Genomic DNA, 16,208 nt, shown 5'->3' on the forward strand with positions numbered 1-16,208 from the left:
GGACTGGGTATGGCCATGGGGCAGTGGGTATGAATGCATGCGGGTGTGGTGTACGGAACAGGGTTGAGTTTTGGTTTGCGAGACTGGGAAGTCAGCCTCGTCACCGAAAGAGCAGCATCACACCTCCCCGCACCACCCAACTACTCACCTATGCGTTCGACGGCCTCTCCCACTCGTAGTTCCACGCCTTGCCGCGCGTCTCTGTCGGGACCCAAGCCTCGCGAGGGATGAGGCCGGGGACGCGGTTCTCGATGAAGACGGACTCGGCAGTCTTGCGCTTGCCCTGTGCGATGCCCTGCGCGGCGGCGGCGTACGCGGCCGAGGCCTGCGAGATGCGGACCATGGCCGAGTCGTACACCTGGCGGTTGACGCCGCCGGCCTTGGTGACGGCGTCGAGCTCGTCGCACGCAGCAGTCAAGCTGGCAAACTTTGCCTCGAGGGCGCGCTTGCGGGCCTCGGTCTCGCGCCGCCTGAGGAGCTGGTACGCGCGCTCGATCGTCTCGTGCGCCTCGTGGCTGGGGAGCACCGCCTCGATACGCGCGAGGTGGTTGCCGTGCCGTGCGCCCACTGGGCTTGCGGAGCCGGGAGCAGCCGAGTTGCCCGGGTAGAGCACCTCGCGGAGGACGTCGAGGCGCGAGTCGGTCGGCGCAGCGTCGTGTGGGTTGCCCTTGGCCTTCTGGTCGCCTGCCCAGGAGGAGGCGGCCTGGCGCACCATCGTGGGCGCGAGCGCGGCGCGGCGTGATGTCGTGGCGAGCATGGTGTGGTGGGGAGGGTGGTATGAAGTAACTCGAGGTCACTTGGCAAAGAAGTCGAGATCGGAAATCTCGCGATCTCGGGGGCCTCAGGGTCGCCACGTGTGCTGCGCGTGGCGGGTTTCGACGGGGGCAGATTGTGCCGAGTGTGGCGGTGGGTGTGGGATACGAGCTGGATGCACGGAGAGCCGAGCTGGTGACTATGCATAGGCGATCGGGGATACTGGGATCCAGCACGTAGCTGAATAAGACGAGGCAGAACTATTTCTCAGCAGCGTGTGGATGATGCATGTCTCGGTGCAATGTGCGTCGGCGTGTTCACGACCTCGCCTTTGTCTGAGCTCCGGCACCCAGCCCCGGCTCAACATTAGTCCCAATACCACCCTCGCACCACCACAGTAAATGTCACAGATACATGTCTATCAGGGTCTAATCTAGCTACTACTCTCGCCTAGTCTAGTTGACGAGGACGTAGCGGAACTTGGCCTTGCCGGCGTACATGTCGTTGACGGTCTGGGTCGCCTCGGACATGGGGCGGGTCTCGATCCAGGGGCGGATGTTGCTCTCGACAGCGAGCTTGAACATGTCCTCGATCTCCTTGGGCGAGCCGATCAGGCTGCCGGTGACGGTCTTGCCGAGGAGCGACCAGCCCATGCGGGGGAGGCCGTCGTTGGGGAGGCCGACCGAGATGAACTGGCCGCGGGCCTTGAGGAGGGGGAGGTACAGGTCGTTGAGGGGCATGTCGTCCTGGTCCGAGGTGGAGAGGATCATGTCGAAGCTGGCGGCGTGCTCGGCGAGCACCTTCTCGGCGCCGTCGTGCGTGTTGATGAAGCCGGTCGCGCCGAGCGTGGCCGCGTCGGCGCGCTTACGGTCCGAGTGGGAGATGGCGTAGACCTCGGCACCGAGGGCCTTGGCGAACTGGACGCCGAGGTGGCCCAGGCCGCCGATACCGATGATGCCGACCTTCTTTCCAGCCTTGGCGCCGTAGTACGAGAGAGGAGCGTAGACGGTCACGCCGGCACACAGGAGCGGCGCAGCGACCTCGGAGGGGATGCCGTCGGGGATCTTGACGGCGAAGTGGCCCGGGCCCTGGTAGTAGTCGGCATAGCCGCCCTGGGTGTACGGCTGGACGGCGTCGCCGGTGGGGCCCTGGTAGGTGCCGACCCAGCCCTTGATGCAGTAGGGCTCCTCGTGGTTCTTGCAGTTGACGCACTCGCCGCACGAGGCGCCCTGGGCTCCGACACCGACACGGTCGCCGACGGCGTGGGTCGAGTTCTTGCCCGCGCGGACGACGTGGCCGACAATCTCGTGGCCAGTGATCGCGGGGAACTGGTCGTGCTCGCCCCAGCCGCAGGTCATGACGTGGAGGTCGGTCTGGGGGTGGGTGTTAGCGAGCGAAACTAGACAGGCGCGAAAGAGAACACTTACGCCACAAACACCGCACGCGTCAATCTTGATGATGACATCCTCCTCGGTGAACGCGCGGGGAGTGTACTTGGTCTCGTGGAGGTCAAAGTTCTTGGGGTCCTGCTTCTTGAGCGCGGCCTGGCCGGTGAACTGGGCGGGGATGGTGGCGGACATGGTGGTGAGGTGGAGTTTTGGAGTTGTTGAGTTGAGTTGGGAGATGCGTTGTGATGCGAGGGGCTGGAACTGATTCTGATGGGTCTGAGAACGATCTACATGGCCGCTCTTTATACTCTCCGCGCTGCTCACTGGCCGCGTTCAAACTTGTCAACATCGTCGTCGTAGAAGCCACTCGGCGGTGGACGGACGAGTGGAGGAGATTCCGCAGGGTGGAGGAGCCTCCACCACCCATCGCTTATCGCCCCTGGCTGGTGACGTCCGCAGTATCGCAATGGTAAACCGAGCCGGCGGTCCACTACCGCGCTGACTCATCGGAGCGCGAGTGCATGAGCTCATGCGCTGCGCCGTCGATGACGGCGATGACGGCGGAGAGGGCAGGGGGAGTGTCGGCGTCCGAAATCTTCCTCACCCCGACGGCGACACGTGCGCATGCCGCGATGCCGACCGCGCAGCCGCGTCTCGTGCGCGGTGAACGCGGGCGGGCCAGTGCTCCGGAGAGCAGATCGGTGCAGAAGTATCAGGAGCATGAGTCACATGTCGGCCCTGGTGCGGCGCTGCATCATAGCAGCAGTGCTCGCCACGTCGCCACCCCGCTCCACTGAAAACTTTTCAGCACTGCCACATCCGCCCAGCCGCGATCCCGCGCGGCACATTACGACGCGCGCCGCCATCTTATCGTGCTTATCAAGCACCGCGGTCGGGTCGTCACCGATGCTTGTTTCGGTTTGTGGGAGAGATCCAGGCCTGGTCTTGATCTGATGCACGTGTGGACGCTGGCTGCCTTGGCACGGTGCTACACAGTGTGCTCGCTGATCTCACCGTGGCGTTGCGGACGGGTGGAGGGCAATCATGGACGGGCGATAATCTGATTACCAAGTTATCTCGGTTTACATCCCGTGGAGTCAGCCGTCCATCCGACTATGTAGCTTGGCTTTGCAGGCGCAGTGAGGTGTCAACCGCGTACAACATATCGTTGGCTCGCAAGAGCTTAGCAGCCACCCTGCTGCTGGCCGCGGCACAGAGCGGTAAGTGGCGGCTGAGCGGCGCAGCGCATGAACACTTCAGCTGCCAATCGTGCCTTCGTGCAGACCAGCGACACAAGTCTTCCGCCGGTCCTTCGAGCCTATTCCCGCTGCTCTAAGTGCATAGTGTCGCCGACACAGACAATGGGCCGTGCGGCTGGCAGGCTGGACTGATCGGCGAAGCCCGTCGCCACGACGTCATGGACATGAGCACAGCAGCGTTTCACAACAACGGGCACTCAGCGTCAGCCCGTTCGTTCATTGCACTCGACTTCCACGTCGCCAGTTGACTCCTAACCACTGATGTCAGCACCACACCGCATGCAACATGCGGCGACTGCTGGGCCCCAGGATTGTGCTCGCAGCAGTCCTACTCGTCCCGCTGCTGGCCCTGCTCATACAGCGCGGCGCGGTGTCCTCGTACCTCACTCCCTCGCAGCCGCCGCCGTTCAGTGACAGCGCCGAGCTCCGGATCGGGCCGGTGCCGTATGGCGGGCACAACAACTACCTCTACCGCGATAGCACGACCGCGGTCCAGCTCGTCGTTTCGGCGTAGCCTCACTGCTGGGTGGCAACACTGATACAGCAGGCATGGCTCGACCCAACCACCTCGCCTGCTCGGCGCCTTCCCGCAAGACAACGCGGGGTTCCTGACCTCCTTCACCAGCCAGTCCCCGATATCAGTCACCCTCGACCTGGGCAGCCTCACGAGCGTGCGAGGCGCCGACCAACAGTCTGGCATCTCGGGCGTGCTCGCCTTCTCCGGCGACTTCCGCCTTCGGCGTGTCCTTACGTGCGTGCTTGTCGGGGTACGACTGACCCACAGTTGGCGGTGTGCGCGCCATCCGTGACTATGTCGACGGTACCGATACCCTGTCCTCTGCCTTCGCACCGTTCTACGTCCCCGGCAAGAACGGCTTCTGGTACGGCCGCCAGTGGTACGACAACCGCACGACGCAGTGGCTCCACTTCGAAGCGGCGCACAACGCGGTTTTCAAAGTGGCACAAGCGGCGGAGGACACACTTCCCTCCATTCGCGTGGCGCGCTGGAACAAGTGGGGCCCGGCGCGGATCCGCTTCACCGCGACCTTCAACTCGTCGTCCCCGCAAATGGTTGGCCTTAGCCCCGCCGAGGTTTTGGCCCAGCCCTCGTCCTCCGACAGCCCCGTCCGCCGCCGCGTGCTCGAGGCGATTCGGGACAACGCTACGGCGATCACGGCCCAGCTCTCCTTCCTGACCTACGATTCCGTCTCCCTCGGCGGCGGGTGGCGCTACCTCACCTGTACGAGAGCTACCTGTGCCATGCTAACATGCAGACATGGGCAGGGATACCCTCATCGCGCTCAAGCTCCTCATGCCTGTTCTCTCGCCACACGCCATTGAGATCATCCTCACGGCGGTGATTGAGCGCTTCCAGGCGGACGGGGACGACCGCAGCATGGTGTGCCACGAGGAGCTGGTAAGTGAGCTAAGACGTACTCTGCTGACTGAGTGGTGCCAGGTGGGCGACTATGCGTCATACAGTGAGTGTGGCACAAGACCCCCCGACTGACGGCCAGAACTCCAGAACAACAGCCAGTCGAGATGCAACTACGATGTGTCCGACACTCACTTCCTCCTTCTTCCCGTCCTCGCCGACTACTTTGACACAGCCGGAACGGCCCGAGCAGCGGCCTTCCTGGCCCGCAACCACTCGTCAGGGGCAGGGACGTACAGCGACATCGTCACCAAACACGCCTCGATGGTCATGCGCCACGTGTTCAACTACCACATCAAGACTCAGGCGCACAACATGAACGGGTACTTTGACGGCGGCAACTGGCGCGACTCACCGGCCGGGAACGGGCACGCGCGATGGTTCTTTGACGTGAACGGTCGGTAAATGCCGGCTCCGCTGGCGGAAGGACTGACATGTCAGCTGGGATGATCCCCGCGTCGGTGCGCGCGATCCAGTGCCTCATCAACGACGGTCTTATCGGTACCGGGAACGGAACTATCTATGCCCTGTCAAGGGCGGACAGTATTGCCAGCAAGTATGAGTCCTATTGCCCGGAGACGTTCCAGGCGGTGAGTCTCACAGAGGGCGAGTGCGAGTGCGAGGCCCTGCTCAAGGACTACATCGACGAACTTGGCCTGTCCACTTCACTACTGTACGGCGCGGGCTCGCTCAATGCCACCGGCACCCCAGGGGCGGGGTGGAACGACCCCGATCAGGTCGTGACCGAGGGATATTCAAGGGGCTTCTACTCGCTCGTATCGGAACACGACAGAAAGGGGCACATTCTCCACTCAGATATTGCCTTCCCTCTACTGTACAGCACCCACGTTCCGGCCGAGCTCATCCGCGGCACGGCGCGTGCGCTACAACCGTACCCGCGCGGGCTGCTCACCAACGTCGGCATGGTGGTCGCCAACGCCGCATACGACGGGAACAAGACCAAAAGGGCAGAGTTCACCAACCGCGCGCCACACGGGGCAGTGGTCTGGGGGTTCCAGCAGGCGCTGATGGCGGCCGGTGTCGCGCGCCAGCTCGCCGCGTGCGCCCCGTCCAACAACCGCACGCCGCTGCGCAGGGCGGCCCCTTGGGCGCCGTGGTGCAGGGATAAGAAGCTCGTCGCGGCGCTAGAACAGGCCCAGACGCGCCTGTGGGACTCGATCGCTGGATCAGCGCCTGTGCTGTACAATGAGATGTGGGTCCCCGTGTGGAACGCGACAGAGGGCAAGTTTACAATCGGCGACCTTGCCACCCTCAACCCATCTGCGCCGGAGGGGAATGCGTTCAGGCTGTGGAGCTATGGGATGCTCGGGCTGGTCGACCCGCGGACGGGCCGGCCGGTCGCAGAGGGGTTTGGACACTCGGACACTCGATAGTGGAGCGTAGTGCATGTAGCAATAGCGCGGGTGAGCCAATGTCACCGGAAAACTAGAGCACCGCCACACGGCACTCTGCCGCTGTGCCGCGCGCGGCACACGCGACTCGCACCGCCATCTTATCAAGCACAAACGGCGGGGCGGCGCCGAAGGGTGGCTGTATGTAAGCCCGCTGTAGCTGTGGTCCTGCATGGGCCAGTTGTGACCTGTTGTGACTGGCTGCTGCGGATGGCTGGGTTGGACCATGATCTACAGGTGTGGCTGAAACGCCGTGCTCGTGACGCCTCGGAGAGCCACGGATCAACTTATCCATTTCTCATCGGTGTCCTATGATGCCAACCCCTCCTCACCTCCCTATGCTATCCAAAGAGGCAGGTACGCAAGTATGCATACAACATGCAGCCCGCCGAACTGGGCGACCTGTGCCAAACACCTCGCAGTGCTCTCTCGGGTGTCACCCGCCGCCACGTGGGTTGTCGTCATCCCCATGTCCCCACATCGGCAGGCCGCAACCCAGGGTGGCTCCTGCTGTCCTGTAGTTACCGACATGCGCATGACGTGGGGCTGGACAACTGGACAGACAACAACTCGTCTTCGCTTCGCTTCATCGCACCCCTGCACTCACTCCATACCGTCTAGCAAAGCAAGCACAATGGCCCACATCCTCGGCCTCAGCTCGTCGACCAACTACTCGCTCTTCGCCGTCCCCGCGGCGTTCGGCCTGGCGTAAGTGGCCCGGGGCGCGGCTACCGGCCCGATGGCGCGCTCACCTCGCCCAGCTTCGCGCCCCACCTCTACGCGGTCTGCCTGCTCAACTTCAAGCACGCGCCCAGCGCCGAGGGCTTCGACTTCTCCGTAAGCTAACGACGGGAGCCCAGCTCACCCCCAGAACCCCAAGAACTCGCGCGCCAACATCCACCAGTCGGGCCTGTCGCCTGCCGACCAGGACCGGTACCTCCGCGCTGAGGCCGCGAACGACAACGGCTTCCTGTGAGTTGGCTGTGTGCTTGTGCTGGTGCGGGCGGGGTGCTGACGGCCCCAGTGGCCTTCCGTTCTTCGGTAAGTGCAGAGCCGGTGGCACTGCCTTCGCACCCGCGCCCGCTTACACCCGCCCCAGCTGCCGCCGTCGTCGCTGGCAATGCGGCCCGCCTCGACATCGACACGCTCAACACCGCCGCGGCCGTGTACATCGGCTCGCGCGTCGTCTTCAACTACCTGTACATCTTCGGCACGAACAGTGAGTTCGCCAGGCGGGAAGGTGGCGCTGACTCTAGACGCCCTTGGCCTTGCTCGCACCGTGTCGTGGTTGACCGGCATTGGCGCCTGCCTCAACCTGTTCTGGAAGTCGGCTTACTACTTCCAGCCGCTGGCCGCTGCGGCGCCTTAGCCTGTGATGTGGACTTGTATCTGAAGAAGAAGAAGAAGAAGAAAAGAATGAATGTTACAGTTGTGAGCCCGGGTTCCGCTGCCGCCAGCCCAAAGCTACTCGCTACGCTTGCATGGTGGTACAAAGTGCACATGGTCGCACACTGGGGGTATCATTTGTGCTGGGAATGGTAGTGGTGGATGCTTGGGGGTACCAGCCGGTCAAGAGTCAGGTCGGGCCGAATCAACGCAGTACTCTGCGCCACATGGTCTCGCCTAGTACCCGATGCCGTCCATGCCGTCGCGGGGCTCTGCGCCCGTCGGCTCGGGCCCAGCATGCGGCACAATGTGGTTGTGCTCGTCCTCGACCATCTTCTCCTCGAGCTCGTTCATCACCACGTCGCCGTTGCCGTTCGACGCGTGCGGCTTCTGGTCAAAGCTGTCGTCGCCGTTGGCGAGGTCGGACGACGGGAGCGGCTGGTGCCGCCGTTCGGGCAGAGGAATGCCGGGGAACGCGTCGGTGACGGCGTCGGACAGCTGGCGGCGGAATGACTGCAAGGTGTTAGCATTGTGGTATAGGATGCGGCTGCAGCACTGCGAACAACGCAGCCCCCACGGGCTCACCTCCAAGCCAAGAACTCGACCCAGCGCGTACTGGTTCTCGCCGGTCGCGCGACTCAGCGCCGTCTTGGTGTACTGGTGCGGGTTCTTGTACCGATCGACGTGGCTGAGGAGTCAGTATCACTGGAGCAAGGACATATAGCACACTACGCACTCGACAATGGTCCGTGGGACCGAGTCCGTGAGCTGCGCGCTCATAGACTGGAGGTTGATGAACCCCTTGTTGACTTTTTCCCTGCGCCGTCAGCTGCACTGCTCGCTCCTGCCGCGCCATCCACGCACAATAATTCCGGCACGGCGTTCTCCATGTTCTGGCTGACATCGCCAGCGCAAACTTCCATCTCGTACAGGTCCTGGCTGAGGCGGAGGAGCTGGCTCTCGATCTCGGCGCGGAGGCGCGCCTGGTCGGTTGGTTGCTGGGCCGCGGTGTTGCCGGTCCCGTTGGCCTGCGCGCCGGGGTACGGGGAAGGTGCTGGTGACGGGAGGGACATGGTGTGTGCGTTGATGCGGATGGGTTGAAGAGAATGCACACAAAAGAGTTGCTGAAAGTGCGGGAAGTGGAATGCGAAGAGCGAGGAGCGTCCTGTTGTTCGGTTGACCACCAGTTCCCAAAAGTGGAGGGCACTGTCACTGTCCACACCCTCCCACCCAAGTGGAGGCCCAAAAGTCCCAGCGACAAGGCTGATCAATCGTGACCATTCGCCATCGCACAGCCGATATCAACCTCGACGCAACTGCAAGTCTCTTCTTATCCAAGACCGAATTTCTCCACCCCTAGCGCACATGCAGCGCGCCGCACCACCAAACATGACCTCGACGACAACGACGCTCTCGCCGACCAAGGCGCTTGCCGCTCTCTCCCTCGACGACGGCGCGCGCCCGCCAGAAACGACAGCCAACGACGACGAGCTCGAGCGCTTCCGCCGCGAATGGCGACAGGAAGTGCAGGGGCGCAAGGCCGGCACGGCCAAACCTACAGACGACGCCGTCGCCGTCTCCACCCCCGCGCCCGCCGCCGCCGCCGCCGCCGTGCCGGCTGACAAACCATCTCGCGCCAGCCTCGACCGCGTGCGATCGCGCGACAGCGCCGGCTCGCACAAGTCACCGACGCAGGCGCCCGCCCTCGGCTCGTCCCCGACCAAGCTCACGCTGCCTGCGCCCCGCTCGCCCACGAAGGCGGGGTACGCCGGCATCGGGCTGTACGCGCACCACACCGTCCCCGCCGGCCCCTCGCGGCAGGTGCACACGCTCGGCGGGACGACCGCGGCCGCCAAGATCCCGTTCCGCGCGCCGCAGGTCACAAAGGACAAGGACGCCGCGGTCGAGGTGTATGCGCGCGCCGTGGAGCGCGAGCAGAGCGGCCAGCTGAACGAGGCGCTCAAGCTGTACCGGCACGCGTTCAAGCTCGACGACAACGTCGACAGGCTGTACGCGCGCGTCGCGGCGCGCCAGGCCGCCGAGGTGCAGGAGGCGGCAGCTGCCGAGGTCGAGGAGCAGCTGACGTCCGCCGACGTCGTTGACCCCTCCGCGCCCGAGGAGGAGCCGTACGACTTTACGCGGCATATCCAGACTGCGCCAGACTATGAGCGGGCGGCAAAGGCGCGGCTGGCGGGCGCGTCGCGCCTCTCGGCGCTCTTCAGCGCGCTCGACGAGGCGCACGACGCCTTCCTGCCAGAGGATGAGGAGCTGCCCATTCCGATCGCCAAGCTGCCCGCCGAGCTGCTCGAGCCCATCTTTGCGCACCTCGACGTGGCGACGATCGAGCGCTTCGCACTCACCTGCTGGCGTGCACGCGCGCTCACCGCCGCCGCGGGCAAGTGGAAGCGCCTCGCAGAGGGCATCTACCGCTCGCCGTCGATGGTTCCGCACGGCCTCGCCGCGCGCGAGCTCGCGCGCCGCCACCGCGGCGAGTGGCGCACCGCGCTCGTCGAGGAGGAGCGTATCAGGATGGACGGGTGCTACATCTCCGTGTGCCACTACATCCGTCCTGGTGCAGGCGAGCAGTGGGTCGCGATCACGCATATGAGTGAGTCGTGAGAGGTGGAGTTAGTCGGCTAACCATCCCCAGTCACGTACCACCGCTTCCTGCGCTTCTACCCCGACGGCCAGGTCATCTCGTTCCTCACCACCGACCACCCGTCCGACGTCGTGCCCACCCTGCGGCCCAACCTCCGCGGCAAGGGGCTGCACTTTGGCCGGTGGCGACTGGTGCGCTCCGACGACCCGAGCAACGACGATGAAGGGCAGGCGCAAGGACACGCCGCGACGGGCAACAAGCGCAAGCGCGCGCGCATCGTCATCTCCGAGCTGCTGGAACCCGGCGTCGACAACCCCAAGTACGAGTTTGAGATGGACCTTGCGCTGCGCGAGACGGGCCGAGGGCGTTGGAACAAGCTCGACTTGAGTACCTACTCGAGCATCAACCTCGCCACTGGGGAGACGCTGGGCTTGAGCCTTCGTCACCAGAAGCCATTCTACTTCTCCAAGTGAGTGTCGTTGGGGGCCGCCGTTGCTGACATTGCCTAGGGTCAAGTCGTACAGCCCCCAGTTCTAGCGTGGCGCTACCTCTCCAGACATTTTCGTTCTCCTTGACTATCATCTCATATCATTGGTCTGCATCATCATCACACATGCTACAGCATAAAACGGACGGTGCTGGGGTACTAGACCGCGGGCTCAGTCGCCGAGAACCGACGCCATCCAGCTGTCAAAGTCTTCCTCGTCCGTTACGTGGGGAGTGGAAGGCGTGACAGGAGCGGCAGGCTGTTGGGGCGGAGCTTGGGGCGGCGAAGCTGGAGCTGAGGCTTGCGCAAACGCTCCGGCGGTTGCGGCCTTCGGGGTGATGGACTCAAAGCTCATTATCGGAAGCTTCGGCGCGGGCTTCGCCGAGAGGCTGAAGCTGGCGGGCGGTGTGGCGGAGTCCACGCCGGAAGGGATCGGCTTGGTCTTTGACTTGTTCTGAGCGACTGGGGGAGGGGACTGTCGCCGACGGGGCAGTGCAGACAGATACTCCTCAAGGTCGAGGCCATCACTCTCATCCTCGTCATCCTCCTCGTCGTCATCGCCGTCGGACTCTTCCGCCATATCGTCGATGAACCGGGAGCGGGCTAATCGTGGGCGCTTGGAACGGGGCTTGGATCGCTTCTTGGACGGAGGGCTTCGTCGAGCTGGGCGTTTTGGGAGCTTCTGCTTCGATGAGGTCGTTGGCTCAGCAGTGAGGTCGATCAGCTCGTCCTCACTGCTCTCGATGTCGAGAGGTGCTTGTAGGAACAGGGGTAACTTGACGCCTCTGCCGCCTCTGGAATCGTCGTCTGGCTCTGCCTTCGCTTGGTTCAGCCTCGAGCTCGAACCCTGGTGACCGCTCCTGCGACGCGGCTCGGGTGATGGCGTTTTGTCGTTGATGACGACCACCGGTGTGGCCTCCCTGGAGACCTTGAACATCTCCTCGGGGATCCTGGGGTCAAATTCAAAGGTCTGGGCCAGGCCCGACTTCTCATCGACACCGGCAATGGCAATGATCTTCTCGTCGGGATAGAGCATTTGGACCTCGATCATTGGGGTCCTCTCCTTGTCCTTCAGCCTGCCCGTGCTGTAGCAGTGTCAGTCAAAGTTGGGTGAGAGACACTGGTCAACTCACTTGAGGCTCATGTACCGCAGGAATCGGTCGTCCCTGGACGTGACAAATAGGATCGAAAGGTTATATGTCACGTTGCGATCCTTTCCGCGTCCGCGTCCACCACGGGTACCGGTGTTGACCTTGTTGATCAACGCGCCAGTGTTGGTGATCTTGAGATGAAGCTGAACGCTGGGCTGACCGTCACCTTTGTCGAGGATATCAGCGTCACTGGCGTGAATTAGCAACCGCGTACAGGTATCCCGGGCGACTAACGTGAATTCGATCTTGAAGCGAGGGAACTCTCGAGCCCTTTCCTTGAGATCGTGGCCAAAGGGGTGGTTGCGGTTGAACCACAACTCGAGTCGATCCGGTTCGATACTAAGGAACTGGTCCCAGTCTGCGTGTTAAGACCTTGAACTTGCACAAGCCGCAACTTACTTCTAATGCCGTTGTTCTTGAGGACCTCGAGGGACTTTGGGCCTTTCTGTTAGCCACAGCACCGTTGGAATACTCACCGATCCTCTCGATTTGACGGAATATGCTTGTTGAGTCCTCCCACGCTTTGCCATTGACGGTGCGCAGCAAACTCAACGCGGCTCGCGATGCAGGGCCGTACTCCTTCTCAGTCGCAACCATCATCATGGCCTTGGCGATCCTCGGCGCAGAGGAGAAGATGGTGATTTGGGTCTGCAGTGGAGTGTTGTTCTCCGACTTGGTGGCAGCCTTCTCCACGTCAATGTTGCCGAAAGTGATCTGAAGATGAATGAAGACTTTGTCTCTGGTTTTGTTAGCCTTGTGTTTGAGGTGTGGTGGTGACGGCTCTTACCCATAGCTCTTGACACTGTCCCCAAGTTTGTATCGCATTCCATCAGTCTCGCGCATGCTGTTGAGAAATGATGCCTCTCCCTGTCGAATGCGGAGAGTATCGAACCTTTATGTTAGCAGAAGCACACATTGGTCGCTCACTCCTTCGCGCCAGCGAGGATCTCGAGAAGATCTCGGAACTCTGAGTCTGGCCTCATTGAGACAATGTGGCACATCTAGAAACGTCAGTCACCGGTCGAGGCCAGCGCACAACGGCCTTCCACGGCACATGGCAGGACTCACCGTCGTGTAAGAAATGAAGTTCCTCGACATAATCCTGCCGAGTGAAGTGGGAACCAAACCCTTTAAGTGATTGTCTTCTTCGTCGTCCTCGTCGTTGTAGCCAACAAGCTCATGTTCTTGGAGGTCACGAAGAGCATTCTAAGACATTGTCAGCAATGAACGCCTTATTCGGCTCACCTCGACATGAATGTCAAGCGTTTCAGTCCAGGTCTTCGCGTGGTCCTTGGCGAACGACTTTTGATAGTGCCTGTGATTTTGCTGGATCCTGATAAAGAGGAACGAGCGGCGTAGCCAGTCTTGCGCACTCTTTAGGCTCTTGATGGTCCCCAGCCCGATCTCACTGTTGAGGTCTTTACGTCAGTGACAATCGAGCGGCATGACTCACGCTCGGTCAAGTGCTCATGGAGGCAACTCTCCAGAAGGACTTTGGCATGGACCATGTCCTGGTACCTGGCAAGCTTTTGGCGATCACATAGAACCACCACCGTTCCAGAGTTGTCAAATTGGGGTCGACCTGCACGGCCCATCATTTGCTGTCGGGGGTTTTAGTGACGATGATGGTGTCTAGACTCTCACCTGGATATCGATATCAGTGTACTCGCGGTGACCCGAGCCTTGCCACATCGACGTGCCCTTGATGATGACCAAGTGTGCTGGCAAGTTGACGCCAATCGCAAGTGTCTGGAGTGAGCGACAACTAACCTGGCGAACTCACTGAGGTAGACAATCAGGTGAAGGTCCCCGGCCTTGAAGGCATCCTCGATCTTGCGCCGGTCCAGAAGCTCAAGGCCACCATGGTGCACAGCAATGCCACATTCAGTGAGCGCCGTGATCTTCGAGTCTTTGAGAGGGATGGATTTGCTGGCTCAAGTCAGCAGCCAGCAGCAATGCTTCGCTGTCATGCCTCACTTATAAGTATTATCCCATGGTAGTGGCTTTTTAGCATCTCGAGTAGCCTTATACTCTTGAAACACGGTTTCGGCGGTGATGTGGCAAGCTGAGATGTTAGTGGCAGTGCAGGGGAGATAGTGGAGGTGGCGGGGTCTCCGAGCCTTCATTGGAAGTCGGGATGAGAGATGCACATACCTCGCCGAGTCGGACAGAAGATTAGGACAGGCTTGCCCTGGCTATGACGGTTCAGGAGTGGGAAGAGCTCCTTGTCAAGCTTGCTTCCCAGAGCGAAGTCATTGTGGGCCTCGTAGCCGATCACATGGCGCGTGAGTGGGACTGGACGGAACTCTTCGCCGAACTGGATGGTGAGCAAAAGAAAAGGCTTTGCCAACAACTCACCTTGAAGATTTCGGCCTTTGACATGCTCTCCACGTCTGTCGGGTCCTCAGGTATTTGATCAGACCTTGGGCGTGTGCCGATCCAGCGAGCCACGTCGTCAATGTTGGGCACGGAGGCCGAGACAGCCACAAAGCGAACTTTGCTGCTACTGCGCTCCTTCATGCGAGACACCACAACCTCGAGGGTAGCTCCGCGGCTCTCATTGAGGATGTGAACCTCGTCGATCATCATGAGCGTCAGGCGATCAATTATCATGCCGATGGTCGTGCGCCGGGTTACAGAATCCCACTTCTCGGGCTGGTAGGTTGTCAGTGGTGTGTCTCACCGGTTGCGAGGGCTTACAGTCGTAACAATGAGGTGCGCGTTGTCGAGGTAGCGGTGAATGTCATGCGCCTCTGTGTCACCGGTGAGTTCCACACCTGGGGGAGTTAGTGGCGCGGCAGTGGCTCGCTGGTTGCATACGTACAATTGATGTCGAGTGCACGAAACCGGTGCTTCCAGTCTTGAACTCGTTCAGAGCAGAGTGCCTTAGATGGTAAGTGGGATGTCCGTGAGGCAGTCAGTCACCTTCGTTGGAGCCATGTAAATAGCCAGGGGGTTGTATCGCTCCGTCCTTTCGGATATCATGTGGAGGAAGGCCAGCTCGAAGACAGTCGTCTTGCCCGATCCTGTGGGGGCAGTAACGACGAGGTTCTCGTCTTCCTTGTAAGCAGCGTGGAAGACCGCGCTCTGCATTTCATTGAAGTACTCGAAGTTGAATAAGTCGCGTTCCGCCTGAGTGTCTGGATAGTGATCAGTAATACCGCAGAGTGGGTGCCAACGAACCTAGGGCATGGACGGACACAAGCTGGACGCCCTTCGCCACACCGCCTCCATTGGCTCGAGCGCTGGTGGTGGGCTTCTGGGCGAGTGCCTTGCCGCTCCGCTCGAGACGTGGAGGCGGGGTTCCACGCGTAGTCGAAGCCGCTGACGTAGGGCGTGAAGGCAACTTGGGGAAGCGCACGTTGAGAGTACTTGGGGACGCTGACGTGAGCCGAGAAGGTGGGCGCAGCTGGGCAGAGGGAGGGCGTGCGGCGATCGCTGGTTGATGGAAGTAGGGAGACGCTGTGCGCACACGGGAAGGTGGGCGTAAGATGGCCGAGTCGCCTTGGGCAGCAGGCTTTTGAAAGTACGGCGAGGCGGTGCCCGTACGCGAGACAGGTCGAGCGGCTGCAGAGGTGTCAGGCGGGAGAGCGCTTGGGGACGCACCTTCAACCTTGGTCGCCTCAGCTACAGCCTGGCTCATCCACTCGTCATTGTCTGCAAGGCCGAACTCGTCCTCCTCTTCAGCCTCGGCCTTGGGCTGCGCTATCTGCGCTAAGGAAGGCTTGCGTTCGTGAGCATCGCTGAGAGTAGTAGCGCGGAGAGTAGCATCCTGGCCGTACGGCGAGTCTGGGGACGGGGGAAGAGGGCCAACATGGGGTTGAGGCACGTGGTGATGGCCCGAGTTGAAGGAGATGGGCGAGGAGGACTGGGCATGGGGCACAGCTGCATGCTGAGCAGAGAGGCGGCGGAGGGGTGCCTGTTGTGCAGGGTAAGTCGGCGAGTCGCCATCGTCGAATGTCGGGCCGACGAACTGCTGCGGGCGGGGCTTGGGTATCAGTACCTGGTGGTCACCTTCCCTCCTCACCTTCGAGCTGGGGGTAGGCTCCTGGTCCCCGAAGCCGGGCATGACCGGGGCGGCGAACTCCTCGCGCCGGGGTGCAGAGAACGCATCATGGGTGGAGAAGGCGTCATGAGGGGAGAAGGCGTCAGCGTAGAGCGCGGTGGTACGAGGAGGGGGCTGTGGACGGGCAAAGGTGGAGTGGGCGGGCGCTGCGCCATGCGGCCGCCTGTTGCGGGCGTCGAGCCTGTTGAGCAGGTCGTCGACGCTCGACATGGTGAGAGAGGTGGTAAGAGAGGGAGGTGAGGAGTGAGCAATGTTAGGAAGGAAGCAGTCGA

General features: G+C 61.8%; 7 protein-coding genes across 7 annotated transcripts; 3 read left to right on the plus strand and 4 right to left on the minus strand.

The window, feature by feature from the left end:
* Window positions 1-23: 23 nt before the first annotated feature.
* LOC62_03G004157 (uncharacterized protein) lies at window positions 24-766 on the minus strand. Its single transcript, XM_062770680.1, has 2 exons — window positions 149-766; window positions 24-83 (listed from the first exon to the last, which is right to left on the minus strand). The coding sequence occupies exon 1, from the start codon at window positions 755-757 to the stop codon at window positions 149-151; it is 609 nt and encodes a 202-aa protein (XP_062626664.1). The 5' UTR covers window positions 758-766; the 3' UTR covers window positions 24-83.
* Window positions 767-1,208: 442 nt separating this feature from the next.
* On the minus strand, window positions 1,209-2,333 carry ADH6_0 (NADP-dependent alcohol dehydrogenase 6; the record flags this gene model as incomplete). Its single annotated transcript, XM_062770681.1, has 2 exons — window positions 1,209-2,126; window positions 2,181-2,333. 2 exons carry the CDS (start codon window positions 2,331-2,333, stop codon window positions 1,209-1,211), a joined length of 1,071 nt encoding a protein of 356 aa, XP_062626665.1.
* A 1,169-nt stretch (window positions 2,334-3,502) lies between these two features.
* Window positions 3,503-6,229, plus strand: LOC62_03G004159 (uncharacterized protein; the record flags this gene model as incomplete). The annotated part of the gene is made up of 6 exons (XM_062770682.1): window positions 3,503-3,509; window positions 4,185-4,640; window positions 4,675-4,817; window positions 4,860-4,881; window positions 4,918-5,232; window positions 5,277-6,229. 6 exons carry the CDS (start codon window positions 3,503-3,505, stop codon window positions 6,227-6,229), a joined length of 1,896 nt encoding a protein of 631 aa, XP_062626666.1.
* Window positions 6,230-6,787: 558 nt separating this feature from the next.
* LOC62_03G004160 (uncharacterized protein) lies at window positions 6,788-7,685 on the plus strand. Its single transcript, XM_062770683.1, has 6 exons — window positions 6,788-6,955; window positions 7,009-7,084; window positions 7,119-7,219; window positions 7,272-7,288; window positions 7,347-7,466; window positions 7,504-7,685. The coding sequence occupies exons 1-6, from the start codon at window positions 6,882-6,884 to the stop codon at window positions 7,614-7,616; spliced, it is 501 nt and encodes a 166-aa protein (XP_062626667.1). The 5' UTR covers window positions 6,788-6,881; the 3' UTR covers window positions 7,617-7,685.
* Window positions 7,686-7,720: 35 nt separating this feature from the next.
* Window positions 7,721-8,764, minus strand: NUT2 (Mediator of RNA polymerase II transcription subunit 10). Its single transcript, XM_062770684.1, has 4 exons — window positions 8,498-8,764; window positions 8,370-8,450; window positions 8,219-8,321; window positions 7,721-8,146 (listed from the first exon to the last, which is right to left on the minus strand). Exons 1-4 carry the CDS (start codon window positions 8,704-8,706, stop codon window positions 7,871-7,873), a joined length of 669 nt encoding a protein of 222 aa, XP_062626668.1. The 5' UTR covers window positions 8,707-8,764; the 3' UTR covers window positions 7,721-7,870.
* A 258-nt stretch (window positions 8,765-9,022) lies between these two features.
* Window positions 9,023-10,861, plus strand: fbxo9 (F-box only protein 9; the record flags this gene model as incomplete). Its single annotated transcript, XM_062770685.1, has 3 exons — window positions 9,023-10,241; window positions 10,284-10,701; window positions 10,742-10,861. 3 exons carry the CDS (start codon window positions 9,023-9,025, stop codon window positions 10,767-10,769), a joined length of 1,665 nt encoding a protein of 554 aa, XP_062626669.1. The 3' UTR covers window positions 10,770-10,861.
* Window positions 10,862-10,891: 30 nt separating this feature from the next.
* On the minus strand, window positions 10,892-16,146 carry Hfm1 (putative ATP-dependent DNA helicase HFM1; the record flags this gene model as incomplete). Its single annotated transcript, XM_062770686.1, has 20 exons — window positions 10,892-11,804; window positions 11,853-12,228; window positions 12,270-12,311; window positions 12,347-12,609; window positions 12,658-12,762; window positions 12,798-12,871; window positions 12,939-13,076; window positions 13,116-13,288; window positions 13,324-13,471; window positions 13,515-13,591; window positions 13,654-13,799; window positions 13,848-13,935; window positions 14,025-14,187; window positions 14,229-14,525; window positions 14,571-14,647; window positions 14,695-14,755; window positions 14,796-15,010; window positions 15,054-15,437; window positions 15,477-15,846; window positions 15,898-16,146. The coding sequence occupies 20 exons, from the start codon at window positions 16,144-16,146 to the stop codon at window positions 10,892-10,894; spliced, it is 4,359 nt and encodes a 1,452-aa protein (XP_062626670.1).
* Between the last annotated feature and the right edge of the window lie 62 nt (window positions 16,147-16,208).

Source organism: Vanrija pseudolonga, chromosome 3 (assembly GCF_020906515.1).
Source record: "Vanrija pseudolonga chromosome 3, complete sequence".
Classification (NCBI taxonomy): Eukaryota; Fungi; Basidiomycota; class Tremellomycetes; order Trichosporonales; family Trichosporonaceae; genus Vanrija; species Vanrija pseudolonga.

Excerpts from the sequence above, each read along its gene's own strand:
- NUT2 (XM_062770684.1), bottom strand. The coding sequence starts at position 8,706 with ATGTCCCTCCCGTCACCAGCACCTTCCCCGTACCCCGGCGCGCAGGCC. Across the intron at positions 8,322-8,369 it reads GTCCCACGGACCATTGTCGA|CCACGTCGATCGGTACAAGA; the intron begins GTGCGTAGTGTG and ends CTGACTCCTCAG. Across the intron at positions 8,147-8,218 it reads GTCGAGTTCTTGGCTTGGAG|TCATTCCGCCGCCAGCTGTC; the intron begins GTGAGCCCGTGG and ends AACACCTTGCAG.
- LOC62_03G004160 (XM_062770683.1), top strand. The coding sequence starts at position 6,882 with ATGGCCCACATCCTCGGCCTCAGCTCGTCGACCAACTACTCGCTCTTC. Across the intron at positions 7,085-7,118 it reads CCGAGGGCTTCGACTTCTCC|AACCCCAAGAACTCGCGCGC; the intron begins GTAAGCTAACGA and ends GCTCACCCCCAG. Across the intron at positions 7,467-7,503 it reads GTACATCTTCGGCACGAACA|ACGCCCTTGGCCTTGCTCGC; the intron begins GTGAGTTCGCCA and ends CGCTGACTCTAG.
- LOC62_03G004157 (XM_062770680.1), bottom strand. The coding sequence starts at position 757 with ATGCTCGCCACGACATCACGCCGCGCCGCGCTCGCGCCCACGATGGTG.